The sequence below is a fragment of the Leucopleurus acutus genome, assembly GCF_964270905.1.
Source record: "Leucopleurus acutus genome assembly, chromosome: 19".
In the NCBI taxonomy this organism is placed as follows: domain Eukaryota; kingdom Metazoa; phylum Chordata; class Mammalia; order Artiodactyla; family Delphinidae; genus Leucopleurus; species Leucopleurus acutus.
In genome coordinates this window covers 53,533,363-53,556,787 of record NC_139161.1, presented here as the reverse complement: position 1 = coordinate 53,556,787, position 23,425 = coordinate 53,533,363, and the positions used below count along the sequence as shown (strand labels likewise).

The 23,425-nt window shown below is 46.5% G+C and overlaps 2 protein-coding genes across 2 annotated transcripts in view; both read right to left on the bottom strand.

Moving 5' to 3' along the window:
* USP43 (ubiquitin specific peptidase 43) overlaps positions 1 to 8,368 on the bottom strand; it is a gene marked incomplete at both ends in the record, with an annotated part of 62,200 nt that extends 53,832 nt beyond the window's left edge. Inside the window, one exon of the mRNA XM_082861800.1 lies at positions 7,865 to 8,368. Coding sequence (XP_082717926.1) covers positions 7,865 to 8,368 — 504 coding nt within the window. The remainder of the gene's footprint in view (positions 1 to 7,864) is intronic.
* A 2,354-nt stretch (positions 8,369 to 10,722) lies between these two features.
* The window catches only part of CFAP52 (cilia and flagella associated protein 52), a gene marked incomplete at its 3' end in the record, with an annotated part of 35,979 nt that continues 23,276 nt past the window's right edge, over positions 10,723 to 23,425 (bottom strand). Inside the window, exons 9-14 of the mRNA XM_082861632.1 lie at positions 21,284 to 21,432; positions 18,283 to 18,428; positions 15,509 to 15,660; positions 14,914 to 15,016; positions 11,862 to 11,973; positions 10,723 to 10,931 (exon numbers count right to left, since the gene is read on the bottom strand). Coding sequence (XP_082717758.1) covers positions 10,723 to 10,931; positions 11,862 to 11,973; positions 14,914 to 15,016; positions 15,509 to 15,660; positions 18,283 to 18,428; positions 21,284 to 21,432 — 871 coding nt within the window. The remainder of the gene's footprint in view (positions 10,932 to 11,861; positions 11,974 to 14,913; positions 15,017 to 15,508; positions 15,661 to 18,282; positions 18,429 to 21,283; positions 21,433 to 23,425) is intronic.

The following is a 23,425-nucleotide window of genomic DNA, read 5'->3' as shown; positions in this document are numbered from 1 at the left end:
ACACTATTCTTTATTGGTCTTTTCCCAATTATAACAGTATCTGTCAGGTATTTTACAGAGTTTTTTAAGATAACTTTACCTACTGATTCTACAGAAAACATTCCCATAGAAAGTCTATTGAAATGTAACTAGAACTGCATGAAAGCTAAATCCTTGGGATTTAACTTGGGAGAGATGAATGGCAATATTTGGTATTTCTACCCTGCAATATGGCATAGCTCTATCCGTGTGTGTGTGTGTGTGTGTGTGTGTGTGTGTGTGTGTGTGTGTGTGTGTGTGTGTGTGTGTGTGTATTTCTTCCTCTCACCACTGATAATTTATAACATATTTGTTTTAAGAAGTATTCCTACTTATTTCATACATTGGGTTGGTTTTAGGTATGAAATCTCATTTTTATATGTTTCTAAATGGGTCTTGCTTTTGACTGTCTATGTTGTACCTGAACCCATTAGCGACAGCAATCATTCTAAAATACGGATTTCTAGAACGATTTAGTAATTTTCCTTCTGTTCAATATATTGTTTTTTCCATTTCCACTTCGTGTCTTACTGGTTTTGTCCAGAACTTCCAAAACATACAAGTGATGAAGGTATCCTTGTTTTTAAAAAGCAATGCCTCCGCCATCTCGCTTGAGGCCTATTGTACGTCTAAAATTGTTAGTCTAAAATTGATCCTTAAGCACGTGAGCTACGATAAATTCCAGATGGCTGAAATCCTTAATATAGCCATAGAAAAACTAGAAGTACATAGCATAGAATGTTTATCAAAAGGTATGAGATAAATAAATCTAAAACTTTCCGTAGGGAGAAGGAGAGAGTTGGGAGAAGATATGTGCAGCAAATATGACTAGAGTTAAGGAACTTACAGAAACAAGAAAAAAGAACATTAAGACCGAGGCAGAACGGACAAACGACATGAGCAGACAATTCCAAGAGCAGTCTTACAACTAGTAAGAAAAAGCACAGAAAAATCCAACACCTCACTCCTAATCAAAGAAACAAATGTAAAAACAAGATGCTATTTCTTTTTGTTCAATAAATTAATAAGAGAGAATAACCAATACTTAGGAAAATACGCATTGCTGATGTATCTACAACTTGATATAATCATTTGGAAAGTAATTTGTCAATGTGGGTACTAAAAATAATCAAGCCCAACAAAATTGAACTAAAAACTAAAAAACAATAAATACTTAAAATTGGGATGGTGATTATACAGGTACATACATGTCAAAACTCAGCAGATTCTACACTTAAAAGTTTTACTCAGCCCCGAGAAAAGAAATTCTGCCACTTGCAACAATGTGGATGGACCTTGAGGGCATTATGCTGAAATAAGTCAGACAGAGAAAGACAGATAGTGTATGATACCTCTTACATGTGGAATCTAAAAAACAACTGAAATTGGAAAAGCAGAAAATAAAACAGTGGTTATCAGGGGCTGAGGGTGGAGAGATGGGACAGATGGTGTGTAAGGGTACATAGTCGTAACTAGTAGATAAATAAGTCCTGGAGACAAATACATGGTACAGGCAGACCTCAGAGTTATTGTAGGTTCAGTTCCGGACCACCATAATAAAGCAAATATCTCAATAAAGCGAGTCACGTGAATTTTTTGGTTTCCCAGGGCATATAAAATTATATTCACACTATTCTGTAGTCTCTTAACACTACAGTAGGACAATGTACAATAGCATTGTCTAAAAAAAACAACCTACAGACCTTAATTAAAAAACAATTGATTATAAAATAAAATTCAAAAAAAATAAAATGGCAAAAATAAATAACTAAAACAATTTATTGCTAAAAAAATGCGCTAACCATCATCTGAGCCTTCAGCGAGTCTAATCTGTTGCTGGTGGAGGGTCTGGCCTCCATGTTGGTGGCTGCTGACTGGTCAGGGTAACTGGGGCAATTTCCGAAAATAAGACCACTATGACATTTGCCGCATGGATTGACCTCTCCTTTCACTTGAACTCTAGAGGTCACTGTGGGGTTATGAATTGGCCTAATTACAATATTGTGTGTCTCAGGGAAGAGGGAGGCCCAAGAACAGGGAGAGAGGTGGGGGAACAGCCGGTTGGTGGAGCAGTCAGAACACACACATTTATTAAGTTCACTATCTTATATAGGCGCAGTTCACGGCAGCTCCAAACAATTATAATAGTAACATCAAAGATCACTGATCACAGATCACCATAACAAATATAATAACAATGAAAAAGTTGTAGATACTGTGAGAATGACCAAAATGTGACAGAGACACAAAGTGAGCAAAGGCTCTTGGAAAAATGGCGCTGATAGACTTGACTGACGCAGGGTTGTCACAGACCTTCAATTTGTAAAGAACGCAATATCTGCAAAGTACAATGAAATGAAGTGTGCCTGTCCAGTGATTATAGACAACAAAACTGTACTATAAACGATAAACTTGCTAAGACACTAGATCTTAATTGTTCCCAGAGCTAAAAGAAATGATAATTACATGACGAGATAAGGGTGTTAACCAATGCTACTATTGGCAATCATACTGCAATACAAATGCATCAAACCAATGTATTATATACCCTACACAGTGTTATATCTCACATATAACTCAATTTTTAAAAATGGGTGCCTTTGAGAAAAGGGAACCCTCTTACACTGTTGGTGGGAATGTAAATTGATACAGCCACTGTGGAGAACAGTATGGAGGTTCCTTAAAAAGCTACAAATAGAACTACCATATGACCCAGCAATCCCACTACTGGGCATATACCCTGAGAAAACCATAATTCAAAAAGAGTCATGTACCAAAATGTTCATTGCAGCTCTATTTACAATAGCCCAGAGATGGAAACAACCTAAGTGTCCATCATCGGATGAATGGATAAAGAAGATGTGGCACATATATACAATGGAATATTACTCAGCCATAAAAAGAGACGAAATTGAGCTTTTTGTAATGAGGTGGATGGACCTAGAGTCTGTCATACAGAGTGAAGTAAGTCAGAAAGAGAGAGACAAATACCGTATGCTAACACATATATATGGAATTTAAAAAAAAAATGTCATGAAAAACCTAGGGGTGAAACAGGAATAAAGACACAGACTTACTAGAGAATGGACTTGAGGCTATGGGGAGGGGGAAGGGTAAACGGTGACAAGGCGATAAAGAGGCATGGACATATATACACTACCAAACGTAAGGTAGATAGCTAGTGGGAAGCAGCCGCATAGCACAGGGATATCAGCTCGGTGCTTTGTGACCGCCTGGAGGGGTGGGATAGGGAGGGTGGGAGGGAGGGAGACGCAAGAGGGAAGAGATATGGGGACATATGTATATGTATAACTGATTCATTTTGTTGTGAAGCTGAAACTAACATACCATTGTAAAGCAATTATACTCCAATAAAGATGTTAAAAAAAAAATGGGTGCCTTTCACTGTACATAATTTATACCTCGTAAAAATTGATTTAAAAAGCAAGATACAGGGCTTCCCTGGTGGCGCAGTGGTTGTGAGTCCGCCTGCCGATGCAGGGGACACGGGTTCGTGCCCCGGTCTGGGAGGATCCCACATGCCGCGGAGCGGCTGGGCCCGTGAGCCATGGCCGCTGAGCCTGTGCGTCCAGAGCCTGTGCTCCGCAACGGGAGAGGCCACAACAGTGAGAGGCCCGCGGACAGCAAAAAAAAAAAAAAAAAAAAAAAGCAAGAAACATAAAAAGGACAAAACAGTCATCTTTGTTTTGACCATGTCGTTTCACTTCAAGGAATTAAGCTTATGGAAATGATCAGAGCTGAGGACGACGATTTAAATACAAGAATTTTCAATGTAGCATGATAGCTGGAAAATTGTACAGTACATGAACCTCTCCCTAGGGATTGGTTCATTTAATGAGATATTACACAATCATTAAAAATTAAGTTTTATAAAACATTTTAATGACCAGGAGAAAGTCTTATGATAATACTTAACTGAAAACAGCAGGATACAAAACTAGAATTTCCAATTGTTTGTACATGATCTGAAGCACATCAACACAGCAGTGATGGTTACCTCCAGGGGGTGCGGTTCCAGATCTTTTTTTTTTTTTTTTTACATTTTAGCATTTTCCAATTTTTTATAGTTATATACATTGAATTACATCATTAGAAATCAAAGTATTATGGATAATACCATGGACAGGATTTTTAAAATGTATTTATTCATTTGCTCTTAAGTCCTACTATCACTGGGAAGCTGGGTGACTCGGGGCCCAGGGAGGGGGAACACCACAGACCCATCCTTTTTGGGTAGCTGCGCTGGAGTAAGTCACTCCAGCCTGCTGGCTGCTTCTCAACTTCCTCCCTTCCTCGGTCTGAAGCTAATAATCCCTCTTAAAGACCGAACTCCTCTACACAACCTTCTGTGGCTTCTCCCAAACCCATTCTCCAGCCCCTCCCCCAGCCACATAGGCTTTCATCAATTCATTTTATCAGGCATTTATCCTGCCCAGCCCCACCCCCTCAGTGGCTGGCAGTTTCAGTCTCAGGAACTATAATGCACTTTCCCACCCTCCCATGTCCTTAGCTGACCCTTCATCCTTCAAAACTCAACTCAATGGTTCCCCCTCCTGGGAAGACTTCCTAGCCCACCTCCTCACACCACCTTCCCCAAACAATCACGTCCTCCTGCCAGAATTGCCATAGAGCATCTTTATTTTTTAGTTTTATTTTTCTAACATCTTTATTGGAGTATAATTGCTTTACAATGGTGTGTTAGTTTCTGCTTTATAACAAAGTGAATCAGCTATATGCATACATACAGACCCATATCCCCTCCCTCTTGCGTCTCCCTCCCACCCTCCCTATCCCACCCCTCTAGGTGGTCACAAAGCAGAGCTGATCTCCCCGTGCCATGCAGCTGCTTCCCACTAGCTGTCTATTTTACATTTGGTAGTGTATATATGTCCATGCCACTCTCTCACTTCGTCCCAGCTTACCCTTCCCCCTCCCCCTGTCCTCAAGTCCATTCTCTACGTCTGTGTCTTTATTCCTGTCCTGCCCCTAGGTTCATCAGAACCTTTTTTTTTTTTTTTAGATTCCATATATATGTGTTAGCATACGGTATTTGTTTTTCTCTTTCTGACTTACTTCACTCTGTATGACAGACTCTAGGTCCATCCACCTCACTATAAATAGCTCAATTTTGTTTCCTTTTATGGCTGAGTAATATTCCATTGTATATATGTGTCACATCTTCTTTATCCATTCATCTGTCGATGGACACTTAGGTTGCTTCCATGTCCTGGCTACTGTAAATAGAGCATCTTTATTTTGTAGCACTTGTCACCAGTTCTAATCGTGGGTCCGTGGTATTACTTCACTCACATCCATCTCTCCCACTGGACCATAAGCTCCAGGAGAGGAGCCCCAGGATCAGGTTTTGCACTCATCACCCCACATGTGTTCCATGCTCCCTGTATAGTATCTAGACACTCAATATTTGTTGAATGAATAAATGTTTCCTCATCTGTAAAATAAAAGGTGCCCACCTAGATTTCAGTCCCCAAGGTTTAAAAGCACAGATTCTGGAATCCTTCCCCACTCTCTCCAAGGCTGCCTACCAGGAAAGTTCCAGGAACCCGCTGGCTTATAACACCCTTACTAACATATTAACAGTTTGATTATCCTTCAGCTCCCCGAGGCTCACAGGGAGCTTCTTGGCTCTAGGGATTTGAGAGCAGGATTTGAGAGAGACAGGAAATGTTGGTGAGTCATGGAAGGTGATTACTAATTTGGAAGACTTTTCAAGCTACTCCCATCTCTCCCATTCCTGCAGTAACTGGATGAGAATGCATGGAGCAATAGAAAAGGTACACAGGATTACCTCCCTCCCTCCAGGTCTCTGCAAGTGAGGAATTATAATTAGCTCATTTTTACCCTCAGAACAACCCTATAAGAAGGTAGGTACCCCTAGAGTCCCATTTTACAGATAAGGAAAGTTGAGGCACAGTTGAGATTTTAGTAACTTGCTCAAGGTAACCAAGACCTTGCTCTGAACCACTAAAGGATACTGCCTCTCACATTCAAAAAGCAAATGATGCCAAAAGGAGATATTACTGACACCCATTTGACCCACTGACGCCTGCAGAACAGTGCTTCACTAGTGGAAGCAAGAGAGAGGACGGTGGGGGTTGGCATCCTCGTGGGTCACATGGCAAGGATTGCTTTCTCAGGCTGAAACTCAAGAGCGGTGATGCTTGTGGAATGAACACTGACAAGTTCCCTCTCCCCCAAGAACAACAATCCCTAGTCTTTGGGGAGCTTCAGCTCTCTGTCCAGAACTGTGGTTTTTTAGCAGGAAGCCAGCCATGCGCGTCAATTATCAGCACTCTTTAATCCAACTGGGACCCCAAACAAATGCCCCGCTTTAATCCTGGGTGAAGTGATACACATAACTTCCAAAGCCTCATGACCCTGCAGCATACCCAGTAAGTAGACCGTGACCCCAGGAACAAAGGATACAAACCCACGCTAACGCATCCTAGGGGATTTCATTCACACTAAGCAAAAGCATGCCACCTCCAATATAGCACACCCACTGCCTCTCCCAGGCCCTCGGCACAGTACCTGGCACACAGATTCTCAGCTTTCGATGGGCTTAGAATAAAAACCAAACTCCTTACCGTTGCCTCCAAAACCTTACATGATCTGGCCAACCTCATCTCCTCCCCACTCTACTCTCCTGGGCAAGAGCCACCCGAGTTTTTTTCATGCCTCCAGTTCTCAGCTCCTTCAGGCCTCTGGTCTTTGCAATTGCTGTTCCCTCCCCCTGTGGGGATTACTCCTAGATCTTGGCCTGGCTGTGTCCTTCTCATCATTCACCTCCTTCCTCCTAGATCTTGGCCTTCGAAGTCCGACTCCCCGCACCGCACTGGAAACTAGAGTGGAAACCCTCTATCCCTGGCGTTAGAACAGTCCTCCGATACTTCAACTAATGTTTGCTGAGTGCAGAAATGCTGAATTCGCTCAAATCTACCAGCTCCCTGCACTCACCCGCCTCAAGCGCTGACACACTAATCAACTCAAAACAAAGGCTGTGGGCTTCCCTGGTGGCGCAGTGGTAGTGAGAGAGAGGCATGGACATATATACGCTACCAAACGTAAGGTAGATAGCTAGTGGGAAGCAGCCGCATAGCACAGGGATATCAGCTCGGTGCTTTGTGACCGCCTGGAGGGGTGGGATAGGGAGGGTGGGAGGGAGGGAGACGTAAGAGGGAAGAGATATGGGAACATATGTATAACTGATTCATTTTGTTATAAAGCAGAAACTAACATACCATTGTAAAGCAATTATACCCCAATAAAGATGTTAAAAAAAAAACAAAACATGAGACTATTTCCAATAGCATAATACATATGAAACCAGATTGCTTTGAATAAATTTGAATAAACTTAAACGTGTAAAAAAAAAAAAAAGAATCCGCCTGCCAATGCAGGGGACGCGGGCCCCAGTCCTGGTCGAGGAAGATCCCACATGCCGAGGAGCAGCTAAGCCCGTGCACCACAACTAATGAGCCTGCGCTCTAGAGCCCGCGTGCCACAACTGCTGAAGCCCGCACGCCTAGAGCCCGTGCTCCGCAACAAGAGAAGCCACAGCAATGAGAAGCCCGCGCACCGCAACGAAGACCCAACGCAGACAAAACTAAATAAAAATGTAAAAATAAATTTAATTTTAAAAAGAAGCGATAATCCGAGACTTAACTGGCAAATGCCATCTAGAGAAGTCCCCAAGAAACCCCTTTCCTGATGGAGCACCCAACGGTCCAGAAGGGAAACCCTAAAGGCCGGAACGTGGCTGCCGCCGAGCGGCCAAGGCTGGAGGCAGCCCGGCGCTGCCTACCTTGAACTCGGCGGAAAGTTGGGGCGTGTATTCGCGCGTCCAGAGCGCGCGCACCAGCGCCGCCAGCTGCTCGGTGACCTCGGCGCGGCCCGGCGCCGCCCGATAGCGCCCCAGCGCCAGGAACTCGGCCAGCAGGTCGGTGTTGCTGAGACACTGCACCACGGCGTTCATGAAACAGGTGTTGCCGTGGTTCTTCAAGCCCTGAGCTCCCGGGATCCGCGCCCCGTCGCCGGCGGGGAGCTGGGGCTGGGGTCGGGGCGGGCGCTCCTCCCCGGGGCTTCCGGGAGCAGCTGGATCCGGGCCCGGGGGGCCAGCAAAGCCTCCCTCCCCGTCGCCATCGCCGTGTCCCGGCTGGGGCTGGGGCCGGGGCGGCGAGTCCCCGGGGCGGGAGCGGCTGCCCAGCGCCAGCAGGAAGCGGCCAAACAGGCGGCGCAGGGAGCGGCGGCGGCGGGGCCGGGGCGCGGGCGGCCCCTCTCCGGTCGCGGCCCCCGCGCCCGGGTCCATGGCTCCCGCCGGCGCCCCTCCCGGAGCGGAGCCCCCAGCCTCCAGGCGCCGGACAGACGAGCAGCCAACAGGCCCTTCCAGGCTCGGAAAGGCACCCGGGAGCCGGCTACCTGCGGGCCAGGTGTGCGGGAATCGGGCGGAGGCGGAGCCAAGGGCGGGGCCGCCCCGCCCCGCGCGGGAATCAGGCCGTAGGGCCCGCCCCGGGCAGCGCCCCGCCGCCCCCACCCCCGTCGGGTCCCGCCCCCGCCGCTCGGACCAGGAATAAAAGCACTGGAGCGAAGAGCTCAGGTTCCCTCCCACTTCCTAACCTCTCCTAAACCTACCGACCTGAATTTAACCTCTGCTCCTAGTCCGCTCCCAGCCTTCAAGCTGTGAAAGTAATAGAGGAATGATAAATGTGAACGCCCTAGTAAATTGCAAAGCCGTGGCTGTTGCTAAATTTCTTGTAATTACCTCCAGGCGAAGGTGAAAAGAAGGGAAAGGAAGGTTCCCCAGAGGGCAGCCTCCGGCGTAGCGAGAGACGCGCCCTGGGGGCGGTGAACGGGTGGAGAGTACCTTGGTACCGCTGGTTCCGCCGCAGGCTCAGGTGTGTGCGGACAGATGGCGCCACCTCCTTCCAGCCCGTCTGCCCCGCAGGGGAGGCAGAGCCTTTGCGGGACCCGCCATCCTGGGACCCGAACTGGAAGGCGCGTGTAGAAACACCCGGGATTGGTTGTGGTTTGCTTGTTTAAATTACAGACTAGGTTAGGGCGTTTATCAAAACTTGCAAGCGAGACTTGACCGTCCTCGGTTTATTTGGTGGAGAAACGGGCTCAGAGAGGTTAACGCAATGGGCTGAGGCCACACGACCCGTAAGCAGAGAAGCCGGAACTCGAGCAGGGTCTGTGGACTGACAACCCCGCAGCTTAGATCTTTCCAGCCTCAGTATTTGCTCACCAGGAAGTTTTCCAGCTCCCGGGCGCGCCTCCTAGGAGGTCTCACGTTCACTCCTTAACGCAAAATCCCAGCTGAATTGTTGCCCAATAAGAATTGACTTGGCATTGCCTTGCCCTTGATTCCCTGGGGACCTCCCTCACTTTATCTTGTAACTGTCACGTTAATCCGGCAGTCTCGCAAAGTGAATTTCTCATCTATTTCTAGCTCAACAAGAGATTAGCAGGAGGCTTATCACATGAATGCCCTGAAATGTTACTTATTATCTGATGAATAAAGTGGTCATCATTTATTAAATATCCACCTTGATATGTCAAATAGGGCAGCAGCAGGTTGGTTACCTGATGCGGGGGGGGGGAAAAGCATTAGGTAAAGGATAAAGAATATGCACAGAACAAAAGACTGTCCTGTGAATTAGAGACTTGAAGTGTTTCTGGGAAATACCGTTATTTATGCTCCCTGGAAAAGGACACCGTCCCTGGTTGGACGGTCAATACACAAGGTCCATTCCATCGCTCTTCTAATGGTAAGCAGAGGAGAAAGATTTTATGGTTAACTCCAGAAAAACATCTATGAAATTTAACCTCTGATAATTACCCCCAAGATCCCCGACACACATTTTCTTTGAGAAAGCACCATAATTCGTATTGAAGTTTCTACTCTGTGTCATGAACCCTGCCGACGCTTTAATACATTATTTCACTTAATTCTCACAATCACTTTTTGAGCAGGTATTCTTGCTTTACAAAACGGAGTATCAGAGAATTCAAACAAAACAAAAACCCTGCCCAAGATCTGGATCCACACCCACGTCTTGCCCCAGGCAGCTTGACCAATGAAATGCTGATTAAGAAGGTAAATTCGGGGCTTCCCTGGTGGCGCAGTGGTTGAGAGTCCGCCTGCTGATGCAGGGGACGTGGGTTCGTGCCCCGGTCCGGGAAGATCCCGCATGCCGCGGAGCGGCTGGGCCCGTGAGCCATGGCCGCAGAGCCTGTGCGTCTGGAGCCTGTGCTCCGCAACTGGAGAGGCCACCAGAGTGAGAGGCCTGCGTACCGCAAAAAAAAAAAAAAAAAAAAAAAGAAGGTAAATTCACCTTCCTTATTTTTAGAGACTAACAGCAATGGTTATCTGTGGACAAATTATGAGGAAGGGCTGTGGGTTTTGCAGAGTCATAGAAGGGAGATTATGACAGGAAACCAACAACTGGGAACTTACTCATAATAAAAAAACTTTACAGTCTGGACGAATTATTCTTGAACACGTCTCAGTTTTAATATACAATTCGAGAATGTAAAATGAATTCTATAAAGGAAAGGAGAAACTTGTAGATAAAATATTTTGACCAAAGCACAGACACACAGGTGTGAGAAAGCAAGACTAGTCATGGAGTTATCTAAGCTCAGCCTCCAACAGGATGGTATTCAATGCTGTGAATCCAGGAGGTCTCCAACGTTTCGTGAGGGAAATGGGTACTTCCATCTCAAAATGGCCCCATCGGCACTCACGCTAATGATGTACTGATTTCCTGGACTTATCCGGACGCGGGTGATATTGCCACTGTGTCCCACCCCAACGTGAGTCACTTCACCCTCATTGTAATCCCAAACTTTGACAAGACGGTCATTTCCACCTGAAAATGACAAAGCAGTTACATGGCATTGCTGCAACAGAACAGAGAGAAACAGTCCTGATTTTAAATTACTGGATCGTTTTCAATACATTCCCCATGTGCCGATTTAAAGGAAGAAAAACCTATCTTTATAAACACTCTTTTCCTTGATTATAAAAATCTAGATCTGTTGTAGTTAATTTGGGGGGAAAAAATGTAAAGAGGTGACATCACCCTTGATCCCACCATCCAGAAAGAACCACTAGTAACATCTTGGTTTAGTTCCTTCCGGTCTTTTCTCTGTAAGTTACACAGATATACATCTGAATATGTGATTAGGATCATACCATGTCTAATTTTATATCATGCTTTACATAAATGTGTTTGTGAAATTTTATTGATTTGGAACTTTAACTGGTTACTGTCCGGAAGAATCAAAGAGGTTGCAAGAAATGGGACTGATGCTGTTGCAATGGGCACATTGTGTGGCAAATGCCCCCTGGAAATGCTGACCGAGAAGCCTGGCATTTAAGACTTCAGTAGGAAATAGCAGAGCAAGGCAGACTGGACAGCCCAGCCCATGTAAAGGCCCATTTCTTTCTTTCTTTCTTTTTTAATTAATTAATTTGTTTAAATTGAAGTATAATTGGTTTACAAGATCGTGTAAAGGCCCATTTCTTTCATCGCCGCCCACCACAGAAAAAGCGCGCAGTGGAAGCTTAGGTTTATATTTGTGTCCCTAAGGCTCGTGAGCAAATGTTTCCTCTCATTGAAATGTGGCTTCTGGATTTTTCTTTCCCAGCCACACCGGCTGCAGTGTTCAGGCCTGAATCTAACCACGTTGCCCTTTAGACCCTTTTGTGGTCACTTCCAGTTGCCTCCCGCCTGGGAGTTCCACTTTCCCATTTAAATAAGCTGGGCTTGGCTTTCTTCTCTTATCCCAGGACTGACCTGTGACAAAATGCACTCCTTCCACGGTGATATCCATGCCATTGACAGCCCCGGACAAGGAACCTTCCAACTCTCTGATTACTGACCCATCAAACACTTCCCAGTAAGCAATCTGGAATTCAAGAAAGAAGCATGAGGCGGGGTTCAGCTCAGTGAAATCATCCACACGCATGCTAACAAAAGAAGGTTCTACTTTATATAGCAGACAGCAAAAATACACCCGGGATGATACACCAGCTGAAATTATAAATAGGCTAAAGCAGGGGGTGGATAAATCATTTTAATATTTTTAGTAGTGGCTTTAAAATTTGCATTCAGTTTAAAGAGGTGTTGATATGCTGATAAACTGGATTGAGACAGAGAGTACTTCTGGTCAGATGGCGCAGACTGAGCCTGAAGGGAGCTGTAAAGGAGAGAAGGAAGCGGCCACTGCATCCACTTTCCCAATTCTGCTCTTAAGAGGAGGAAAGTGAAGCTTTCTTTAGGCCTGGCGGGAGGGGAAAGCATTTCCTTCCTCCAGCTTGGGGAATGAGCAGTTCTGGAAAGTTCTGGAGACTGGGCCTTAAAAAGTGAGCTCTCACCGCGGCTGGCCCTCCCTCTTCCTCACCCCACCCTTATTCCAAACCTTCTCTTCTGCCTCAAAGCAACAGAACATTCCGCAGGGCTGGGTTTAAACAGAGACTGATCATATATTCCACCCGCATCCTCACACCCTCCCCCCGCCCCCTCCTGGGCCAAGGAACTGGGTTAGGGGTGGAAAGGAGACAGGGGCTCAAGGAAGGAAGATTTTTCTCTGAATATACTGCTTTTATGCTTTTTTTTTTTTTAACTTTGTAAATGTACAACCAATTCACAAATAAAATTTCTTTCTAGGGCTTCCCTGGTGGCGCAGTGGTTGAGAGTCCGCCTGCCGATGCAGGGGACGCGGGTTCGTGTCCCGGTCCGGGAAGATCCCACATGCTGCGGAGCGGCTGGGCCCGTGAGCCATGGCCGCTGAGCCTGCGCGTCCGGAGCCTGTGCTCCGCAACGGGAGAGGCCACAACGGTGAGAGGCCCGCGTACCACAAAAAAAAAAAAATTTCTTTCTAAACATAGAGCCCTTGACCAAGAATCAGGAGTGGGAACTTGGGTATTTCACCCAGAACTTTCTCTCTGTTTCATGTTGATGGCAACTTCCTGTGTTCCCGTCATTACGCCAGGAATCTGTATTCCTCTGAATTTAGCTAGAAATGGTGTCTGCTATGTAAAATTTTTCTTTTCTTTTTATTTATTTATTTTGCTTTATAATTTCTATCGATGCTTGGTCACTTTAACAATAAAGTTCTGATTTCATAGTAAAAACATAAAGGAGTATGAAAGCATGCCAAAATCCTAGTTTCTCAGGAATCCCATCGATGTAAGTCACTGGTGCTTGATGACCAGCTTCCTTGACCAGGGAAGTCAAAGTGAGCCTCCCCTGGGCTTTCCCAAGCGTCCTCTGCCAGGAATGGTCTTCCCTGAGATCAAAGCACGGCTGGGTCCTCCTGGCACTCAGGCCTCAGCTCAAGCGCCACCTCCTTAAGGAGGCCTCGCTGACCATCCTTGCTGAAACAGCTTCCTTCTCCCAGCCATTATCCTATAGCCTGTTCTATATATTTTTTTAGCTCTTTCACCATCTCGTATCATCTTGTTCACTTATTACTCATTGCTCTTTCATGGACTCATTTACATGTGTACTATCCCATTCCATCCCCTCCCACCCAAAATTAATACAGAAGGTAGGTAAGCTCCATGACAGCAGGGACACTGTCATGTCCCCAGCACTTAGAGTAGTTGGACAGATTTATGATTTATGGTTGGAATATTCTGGTCAAAATTCAAATAAGAGGGAAATAGACTGTTTCAAGCCTCAAAAGCTGAAACCTAGGATATGGCAGATATCACACTAATTCAGAAACAATATGAACCGTCCATCAAAGCATTTATAGTGACGTGGTGATTAACTCCCTAATATCCATCCCACCCCAGTGCCAAGAGGAAGCCCACTTAGACCCCAAGTCAAGCACAGGTTGGGGGATGGGCAGGCATAGGCCAGTTTGGGCAGATGAGACACAAAGAAACCTAACAATCTACAGAGACTGGATCACAGAGGCAGTTCTTCACGCCCTCCCAGAACATTCTGTCTGTGTCGGGCAGATCCCGGTTGGACCAGGCAGCATTCCTCGGGTTTTTATGACAAAGTGTCTCAGGCAGTCGTTCCCAATCACCTGGGAAGCTTAAGCAGGAAAAAAACCCACTCCTAGATTCTAATTTGGGGGGTGGAGGTGGGGAGGGAAGGTACCTTTTGTATTTTTCCCTCAATACTTTTAACTCCATTAACTTAGCCTGTATCTGGCAAAACAATAAATGTGCAAACTCTTCTTCAATTATCTCAAAGTCTACATTAGGGGTATTCAAACCCAGTAATTGGATGTGCAGGTAATCAGGCCAAGATCTGGCTGATCCGATGTGGCTGGCAGGGTGGGAGACACCCCAGCTTCCTTGCCCTTCCATGTGTCTCTCTCCTGAAGCCTCCTGCTTGCTCCAAGGGGGAAATGTTCCCCCCCAAATAATGGCCAATTTTCACTGAAGGACATGGACTCCCTAGCTTAAGAGATTTTTAATATATTGACGAAGTAGGGTGATGAGAGATGAGCTCTATTGTCATTCAATTTGAATTTAATCAAAGTGACAGCTCCTTTGGGCACAACACTTCCAGCCTTAGAAATGTCCTCATAATCAAAACCAGTACTTACTGAGTGCCCGCTCTGTGCCAGGCCCCCTGCTTTTAGCATCATATGCAATCATGACTTTAATCCCCACAGCAACTGCATGAGGTCAGTGGTGTCATCACTTCCATTTTGCAGAAAAGGAAACAAAGGCACCCCAAAACGTTATGTAGCATTTCCAAACTGACACGGCGGATCACCAGCAAACCCATGGTTTGAACTGGCATGGCCTGACTCCAGAGCCTGTACCCTCAGCCACAAGGCGTCATTGCTCTTCTCTTGTACCAGAAAGATCTTGACTCTTACCTTTCTGTCTGTCCCGCTGGTGATGATCTGGAACTCTTCAGGGTGGTAACAAACACACTGGAATAAGGTGTTAGCCAGGATCATCTGATTCCTCCTAAGACGCCTGAAAAATAGATTCCAGAGCTGTGAAACATGACTTTCTCTTCCTGAGAAAGCTTATTTACTATTTTTAAAATATATATATATTTATTTATTTATTTATTTTTGGCTGCATTGGGTCTTCGTTGCTGCACGCGGGCTTTTCTCTAGTTGCAGTGAGTGGGGTCTACTCTTCTTTGCGGTGCGTGGGCTTCTCACTGTGGGAGCTTTTTTCTTTCGGAGCACGGGCTCTAGGTGCACGGGCTTCAGTAGCTGTGGCTCACGGGCTCTAGAGCGCAGGCTCAGTAGTTGTGGCTCATGGGCTTAGTTGCTCCGCAGCATGTGGGATCTTCCCGGGCCAGGGCTCGAACCCGTGTCCCGTGCGTCGGCAGGCGGACTCTCAACCACTGCGCCACCAGGGAAGCCCTCAACCCTTTGTTTGAGTCTTCCCTTGAGTTCAATAAAATGCTGGGATTGAGTTCTGCATCACTTGGTCCTCCCCATCCCTGGTACCTACACGAGGTCCCATATGATGCAGGTGCCGTCCGTGCTGGCCGTGACGCACTCATCGTTGCTCTTCTTCACCCTGATACAGGACACGGAGGACTTGTGCTCCTTCAGGGCCTCCTCCAGCTTCTGGGTCTGGTGGCCTATCTGCCACACCCTCACCTGCAAGCCACAAAGCACAGGCTCTCAATTCCACCTTGGTAATTTTTGAAGGGGGTTAAAAAAAAAGTAAAAACTAAAAAGATTCCAAGAGCTTTCTCACCTCCTGGGCTGACTTGCTTTTTCTAATTCCCTGTCCTCATCTCAGTTGAGTGAGGTAGGGATGCCAAGTTGCAGGGTGGGAATATTCTTCCACGGAGCCAGGGAGATGCCTACCAGGGAGCCTACACCTGTTTTTACTTTAGGACTGAGAAATATATCAGACACCCGCTGCTAAAACCAGTAATGCAGGGGGTGCTGCTAAACCGAGTGAAACAACATGTCTGCTCGTTTCTGCTGAGCACTGCTCTCAAAGTCCTGCCCCCATCAGGGAATCTCTTGGGTACCCAGAGCCATATTTAAACTTTCACATCAGCTGCTGTCTCAATCATTTAAAATCAGTGGTTCTCAACTCCACGGAAGCCAACACCCAACTTTCAGTAACAAATATTGTCTAATATCCCTTTGCTATCTTGAAATGAAATGCAGAGGTGATACAACTACCTACACACAAAATTTCAAAACTGGCAAGTATGATGCCCTAACTGTAATACAAAGGGTAAGTAGAAAGGAAAGTTATTTGGTTATAACAGTAGGTCCTGTAATGGATAAACGCTCTGTCACAACTATACCAGAGAACATAATAATGTAGTCAGATGCTTCTTATAATGAACGTGTTGGACTTCTAAAACATAAGAAGAGCAGAAATTATTTTGTATAAGTGATATAAGACAACAGAGGAGCCACGGTCTAGTTGAACACTAAACTGAAAACTAGTGTTGGCATCAGTAATAACAGACTAACTTATTTGCACCTGACAAGAGGAATATAACCTTAAATGAAGTACGAAAAACATTCAAAGACACTTTCTCAGTCAAGAAGATGAGGAAGCGTGAGGTTATCCCAAATGAGCCAGGCCATCTTCCTTGCTATGGTGTTCAAATAACTCAGTATGTCTTTTTTTTTTTTTTTTTTTTTGCGATACGCAGGCCTCTCACTGTTGTGGCCTCTCGTGTTGCGGAGCACGGGCTCCGGACGCGCAGGCTCAGCGGCCATGGCTCACAGGCCCAGCCGCTCCGCGGCATGTGGGATCTTCCCGGACCGGGGCACGAACCCGTGCCCCCTGCATCGGCAGGCGGACTCTCAACCACTGCGCCACCAGGGAAGCCCACTCAGTATGTCTTGACATGGGACAGGGTGATGACTATTGCCAGAGAAAACAAACAGATCCAGAATCTTGAATGTATGGAGGCAGGCAGTGGCTCTCTAGCCAGGGTGAGATGCAGATGTTCTAGCCAGTGTGGCGTGGGCACCAGCCAAACAGCACAGGACTGGAGCCTTGGATGTGCCGGCCATTAGCTGGGGGATGGCAGGGAGGTTTGGGTATAAACTCAGGTAACGGCCAATGAAAGTGGAAATAAAATACGTAAGAGTACCTTAGCAACCCCAGGATTCAGACCGGTGCACCCCTGCGGACCAGCAGCCCTGGTCTCTAGTACTTACAAAGACCTTGAAGACTATGTTTTTGGAAGAAAAGGTCTGGAGTAGCTGTGGGGAATGGGAGCGGGCATTGTGAAAAGACTGCTGATCAGGGCTGGGGGCGACGAATCTGTTTTGTGCGATTCCCTCCTGTAACCCTCCTCAGCAGGGTCGATGCCCCCAAAGGCTGAGGGAGCACGCAAGGATGCTGTGGGTGTTAGCAACAGCGTGGCTGAAGGGATGAGGGAAGGGAACAGAGCCGCGAGGGTGATAATGGGCAGAGAGCAGGGGGATGGTCTAGGACTAGGTGTGTCTGTGGAGCATTTGCAGGGTTTAGTCCACATGGAGATGTGCTCTGAACGTGAAATGCACACCAGATTCTGAAGACTTCGTACAAAATAAAGAGTGTAAAAAAAATCTCACTAATTGGAGTATTGCTATCTTCACTTTATACTTTACTTTTACAGGAAACTGAAGCACAGAGAGGTTAAAGCACACACCCTAGGTCACACAGCTGGGAAGTGACAGAAGTGAAATCGGAGCCCAGGCAGTGTGGCCCCAGAACCCGAACATTTAGCCACTAACGGGTTTGATCCAAACTCTGCCAAAGGCTATGTGAAGATGCTATATCTTTCTTCTCCCTAAAAAGATGTTTTAGGCTCCTTGAAATGATGGAACGAAAAGGTCGAGTGTAATAATTTTGAAATGATGGTCGAAGCATCTGGGTAGATGAAAGAATCAATTCTACAAATAGCATCTCCTTTACAAGATAAGATAAAGACAATTGATATAACTGGTTTTTGAAGGAGAAAAAAAAAGTATTCTAAAACTCTGGCAAAACACCAACTTGGATTCCTAGCTCAATTCCCTGTAGAATGATTTCATGTCTGTATCCTAAATGTCCTTTCTGGGAACAAAAATATTGATGTGTGTATTTATATTATTAGAACTTTAATTTATGAGGTATTTCAGAGTTTCATCAAAAATCTTAATTTGGTCCTGCCTGATTCCTAGTACAGGTGAAAAAATCAAATTAGTGGCCTGCTATGAGGCAGTTGCTCTAAACCAAGGGCTATTTTAAAAAGATTCTGCCTTCGAGAATAATACCTCCCCTTCCCCACCGCCGCTGATGACCCTTTTACAGTCACTGGTGGTGGCGATGGCCGTCACTCCAATCCTGTGGGCGTTGTTAATGACGTACATCAGCCGGCCTGTCTCTGGGGCAAAGGCTCGGATCTTACCGTCGTCCCACGCTGGCACGAAAGGGAAACAAAGGCAGGCAGGATGAGTATACTCGTGGTCTCTGCAGACTGCGGCTCTCTTAAATCTTAAGTGAGAGACAGGACTGGGGGCAGTGGTGGTGATGGAGGGACGAGGCCGATCTCCCACCAGCTGCCAGGAATCATAGCCCCCTTTTCCCTGCTTCCCCAAACTGGCCACACCTCCTGAGGGAAATGAGCGACTTGCCTTAGTTGAACCTGCCTCCAGGTGAGCCCCATCCCAGGAGAGAGAAGCGGGAGGCCAGCTCCCACCTCTCCCATGAGCCGCACAACTTGCGCATTCAAGCGGCTGGTCGATCATGCCTCTGGGATGCAGAACTTAACACCTGCAAATAAATGTTGCCTTCCCACCCCTCGGCCCCACTTTAAACCTGATGCTTCTTCTCCCACTCCCATCATCCTCCCCGTCTCAATAAAAGTCGCCACCACCCAAACAGCTGCTCAAGCCAAGAACTTCAGAGCCATCCTTGATTCCTCTCTATGCCATCCACCCAACCCAACCCCACCTCCGATCCATCACAAGTCCCATCGGCATTACAATCTGAACACAGTAAATCTGGCCACGTCTCAACCCTTCCCCTGGGACCACCTCTGTCCAAGCCACCAGCCTCTCTCTCCTGGATTATTATAACAGCTTTCTCCCTAGCCTGAGACTCTTGCCCTCCTGCAATCAATTATTTATGCCGGGGCCAGGGTGAACTTCTTAAAATCATTTCACCTCCTTGAGGAAGAACTTTCAAAAAGCTTTTCCCCACTGCACTTACAATGAAAACCAGCTCCTTAATTCTCTAGAGTAACTAGTCTCTGCTCCCTCCCTCCCCCTTCAATTTCTTCTACTACTACTCTCCCTCAACCCTGACCCCAACCTTACCCTCTAAGCTTCAGACACACGGGTCCTCTTTCTATCCCTCAAACACACCAAGTAGTTTCCCACCTCAGGGCCTTTGCACTTGCTGTTCCCTCTTCCTGCTGTGCTCTTTACCCAGCTCTTCACCTGGCTGGCTGCCCCTCATCACCTCCAGCATCAGCTCGGGACCTTAGCAATTTTAAATAGGATGCTCAGGGTGGATCCCATTTCAGCCAAGATTCGAGGCGGTGAGGTGGTGAGGAAATGAGTCATGGGGCTCTCTGGGGAAAGAACATTCCAGGCAGACTGAACAGCTATAGCAAAGGCCCTATGTGTAACATAGGAAGAGCAAAGAAGCGCATATGGCTCGGGGGGCTGAGCAGTAAGAGACAAGGTCAGAGGCAAGAAGGTGGGGCCTGGGGGGGGGAGAAGTCGGGGGACCTTGCAGGCAATTGCAGGGACTTTGTCTTTTTATTTTAATTAATTAATTTATTTATTATTTTTGGCTGCGTTGGGTCTTCGTCTCTGCGCGAGGGCTTTCTCTAGTTGAGGCGAGCGGGGGCCACTCTTCATCGCGGTGCGCGGGCCTCTCACTATCGCAGCCTCTCGTTGCGGAGCACAGGCTCCAGACGCGCAGGCTCAGTAGTCGTGGCTCACGGGCCTAGTTGCTCCGCGGCATGTGGGATCTTCCCGGACCAGGGCTCGAACCCGTGTCCCCTGCATTGGCAGGCGGATTCTCAGCCACTGCGCCACCAGGGAAGCCCTGTCTTTTATTTTTAAAAAGGAAAGGACCGTTGAGCCCTAGAAATGGCACGATCTGACTTACACTTTAAAGAGTTTTCTGGCATCTGTGTTGAGAGCAGATCGGGGGAGAAGAGTAATGGGCAAGAGCAGAGCAGGGAGTCCTGGTAGGAAGCTTCTAGAATAATCTAGGAGAGAGAAGGTGGTGGCTGAGACGAGGGTGGAGATGATGAGATGGATGGGATCTTGGATATACTCTGAAGGGGGAGCCACTGGGGGGAAACGGGGGTGGGGGTATTAGAGGAAAAGAGCAGGTGATGGGGACTCCAAGATTCTTGACCCCGGGGTTTGTTAGTTCTAAGTGTAATGTAAGCCAGGAGCTTCCGGTGACCGCTCCGTGGAGAAGACACGCCCCAGGGGAGAATCCAACACGAGGAGACAGAACCAAGAAAAGAGGGGATGAGATGGGTTTTATTTTATTTTATTTATTATTATTATTATTATTTTTTTGGCTGTGTCGCAGCATGTGGGATCTTAGTTCCCCAGCCAGGGATCAAACCCCTGCCCCCTGCCGCAGAAGTGCAGAGTCCTAACCACTGGACTGCCGGGGAAGTCTCCTGATATCACTGTTTAAATAGCTGCCCCTAAAGACCCACTTGACTTTTCATTCATGTGAACCAGTGAACTCACTTTTGACCACTGGGGAAATCTGTATATGGATTGAACATAAACAATATTAAGAAATTAGGATTTTATAGGAAAATATTTTTAGAGATGCATACTGAAGTATTTAGAGGTAGAATATCATGGTGTCTACAATTGATGTTAAAATATTTTGGCATCACATAATCAACGGAATGAAAAAAAAATTCCCTTGGAGCTATAACTTAGTTTAAGTAGTTTTTAATCTCTTGAACAACAAAAAGGGTTCTCACTCAAGTGCCCTGGACTCGCTAAGGCCTCAAATCCACTTTGTAAATGATTCACTGAATTTCCTTGCTAGAGAGAAAGCAACACGCTCTATGCAGCAATGTGGGGGAAGAGAGACTGCTGCTTGGTAATTCCTAGCTCAGAAGGAATCCCAGCTGGACGGGAATTCCAAAGAGAGGCTAGATGAGAAGCAAGTGGACAGTGGGAGTCTGTTCCAGGTCATCCCCGTGTCGCGCCTGGTAGCATAAGAATGACGAGAACCAAAGCCACAGCCGGAGCCCGAAGCCAAACCCCGGCACGCCGACCTTACCGGAAATGATGCTCTTGCCGTCCCTCATGAAATCGATGCCACGGCAGGTCATGTTGGGCACAGTGATCCGCAGCAGCTCCCTGTTGGACAGCGTGTGCCACACCCGGATGTCCTTCTTGGCACAGGTGGCAAAGAGCTCAGCGGTGCCACTGCAAAGAAGCCACCAAGAGGATAAGGGATGCAGCCATACGAGATGCACAGTGTTTCTCAGGTGCCGGTCTGACACTAAAATGGCCTTCGCGAGGATGGAGGGAAGGATGCCTTTAGACACCTATTATCTCAAGCTTGATGGCCTTACAGATTTTTTGTGTAAAATGGCATGTGATGCCCTCAAACCACCTGTGGACCATCGTTCATAGTCTTGGGACTTCCCTGGCAGTCCAGCAGTTAGGACTCTGCAATTCCATTGCAGGGGGCACGGGTTCAACCCCCGGTCGGGGAACTAAGATCCTGCAGACCACGCGGTGCGGCCAAAAAAAAAAAAAAACTTTCATAGTCTTTTTTCTTACGAAGGGTTGGGACAAAGTTGCTCAAAAGGAAAATGCCAATTTAAAAGTCTTTCAGTGTCCTGTTGATCGCAAGTAACACATGAGAAGAAACACATCTGCGGAATATTTATATTAAGAGAGACTAAACAAACCTTTTCCTGTAAAGGAGACAATCTTGTTAAAATTTCAAAGAAGAAAACGACAAGGGTTCTAGAATTCATGTCTGCAGACAACCCAAAATACTTCTTTGCTTAGTTATGAGAAAATATGAGATTGTGAACAAGGAAGAAAAACCCATAGTAATTGGTCTGTTGGGGTTTTTTTTCCCCAATGGACAGCTCGTAAATATAATGAAAAATGTCCAAAAAATTACAGATTATTCCAATTTGAGTAAAAGGAGTCATACCAGGGTACAATAAAGACCATCTGCTTTACAAGTATGCATTTCTAGGGACCTCCCTGGTGGTCCAGTGGTTAAGACTCCCCGCTTCCACTGCAGGGGGCACGGTTCCATCCCTGGCTGGGGGAACTAAATTCCCACATGCCACAGGGCGTGTCCAGAAAAATAAAGTATGCCTTTCTAGCTAAAGTCCTTGTGGAGACTGGGCTTTTAGATTTAAATACCTCTCAAGAAATTCCTACCTATCAGCATAAGCACATCCATAAAAAGAGAGTCCCTCTCTCTTAGGTTAAAATCTACTCACTTTGGAATGAATGGAAAAATAAGTGGATCATTTCCACATACTTAGCTTTGGGACTCAGAGGTAAAATTATGATGCTGGACTACCACCTAGAAACAGGAAGCTCTGGGACTCTCCTGGTGGTCCAGAGGTTAAGACTCCACGCTCCCAATGCAGGGGGCCCGGCTGGGTTCGATCCTTGGTCAGGGAACTTGATCCTGCACGCATGCCACAACTAAGACCCGGCACAGCCAAATAAAAGAAATAAATAAATATTTTTAAAAAAAAAGAAACAGCAAGTGCTGGAACAGGAAAGCAGGAGCTCCTTGCTCCTGGCAATTCTGGTTAACAGAGATCAAACCAAGCCAACGTTGGAGTGGTAATATTTATTGAAATAAGAAATGTTTTATGTCAGACACTGCCTTCAGTGAATGAGCTCCTCCTTGGGGGGAACATGAGCTCTTTTTTTTTCTTTTTAATTCATTTATTTATTTTTGGCTGTGTTGGGTCTTCGGTGCTGCTCGTGGGCTTTCTCTAGTTGCGGCGAGCGGGGGCTACTCTTCGTTGCGGTGCGCGGGCTTCTCATTGCTGTGGCTTCTCTTGTTGCAGAACACGGGCTCTAGGCACGAGGGCTCAGTAGTTGTGGCGCGTGGGCTCTAGAGTGCAGGCTCGGTAGTTGTGGTGCACAGGCTTAGTTGCTCCGCGGCATGTGGGATCTTTCCGGACCAGGGCTCGAACCCGTGTCCCCTGCATTGGCAGGCGGATTCTTAACCACTGTACCACCAGGGAAGTCTCAACATGAGCTCTTAAAGAAGCATATGGACTCCTATGAAAATCAAGTATCATGGAATGAATCTACCTAGAGAACTTTCCAAATTCTCCCTCCCCGAGATGGACAGTCCACTTCCTCAGGAATTAAGCCTAGTCCAAAAACCTCCTGAGTTTAGGATCTGAGAGATTAAGTTCCAAATTGA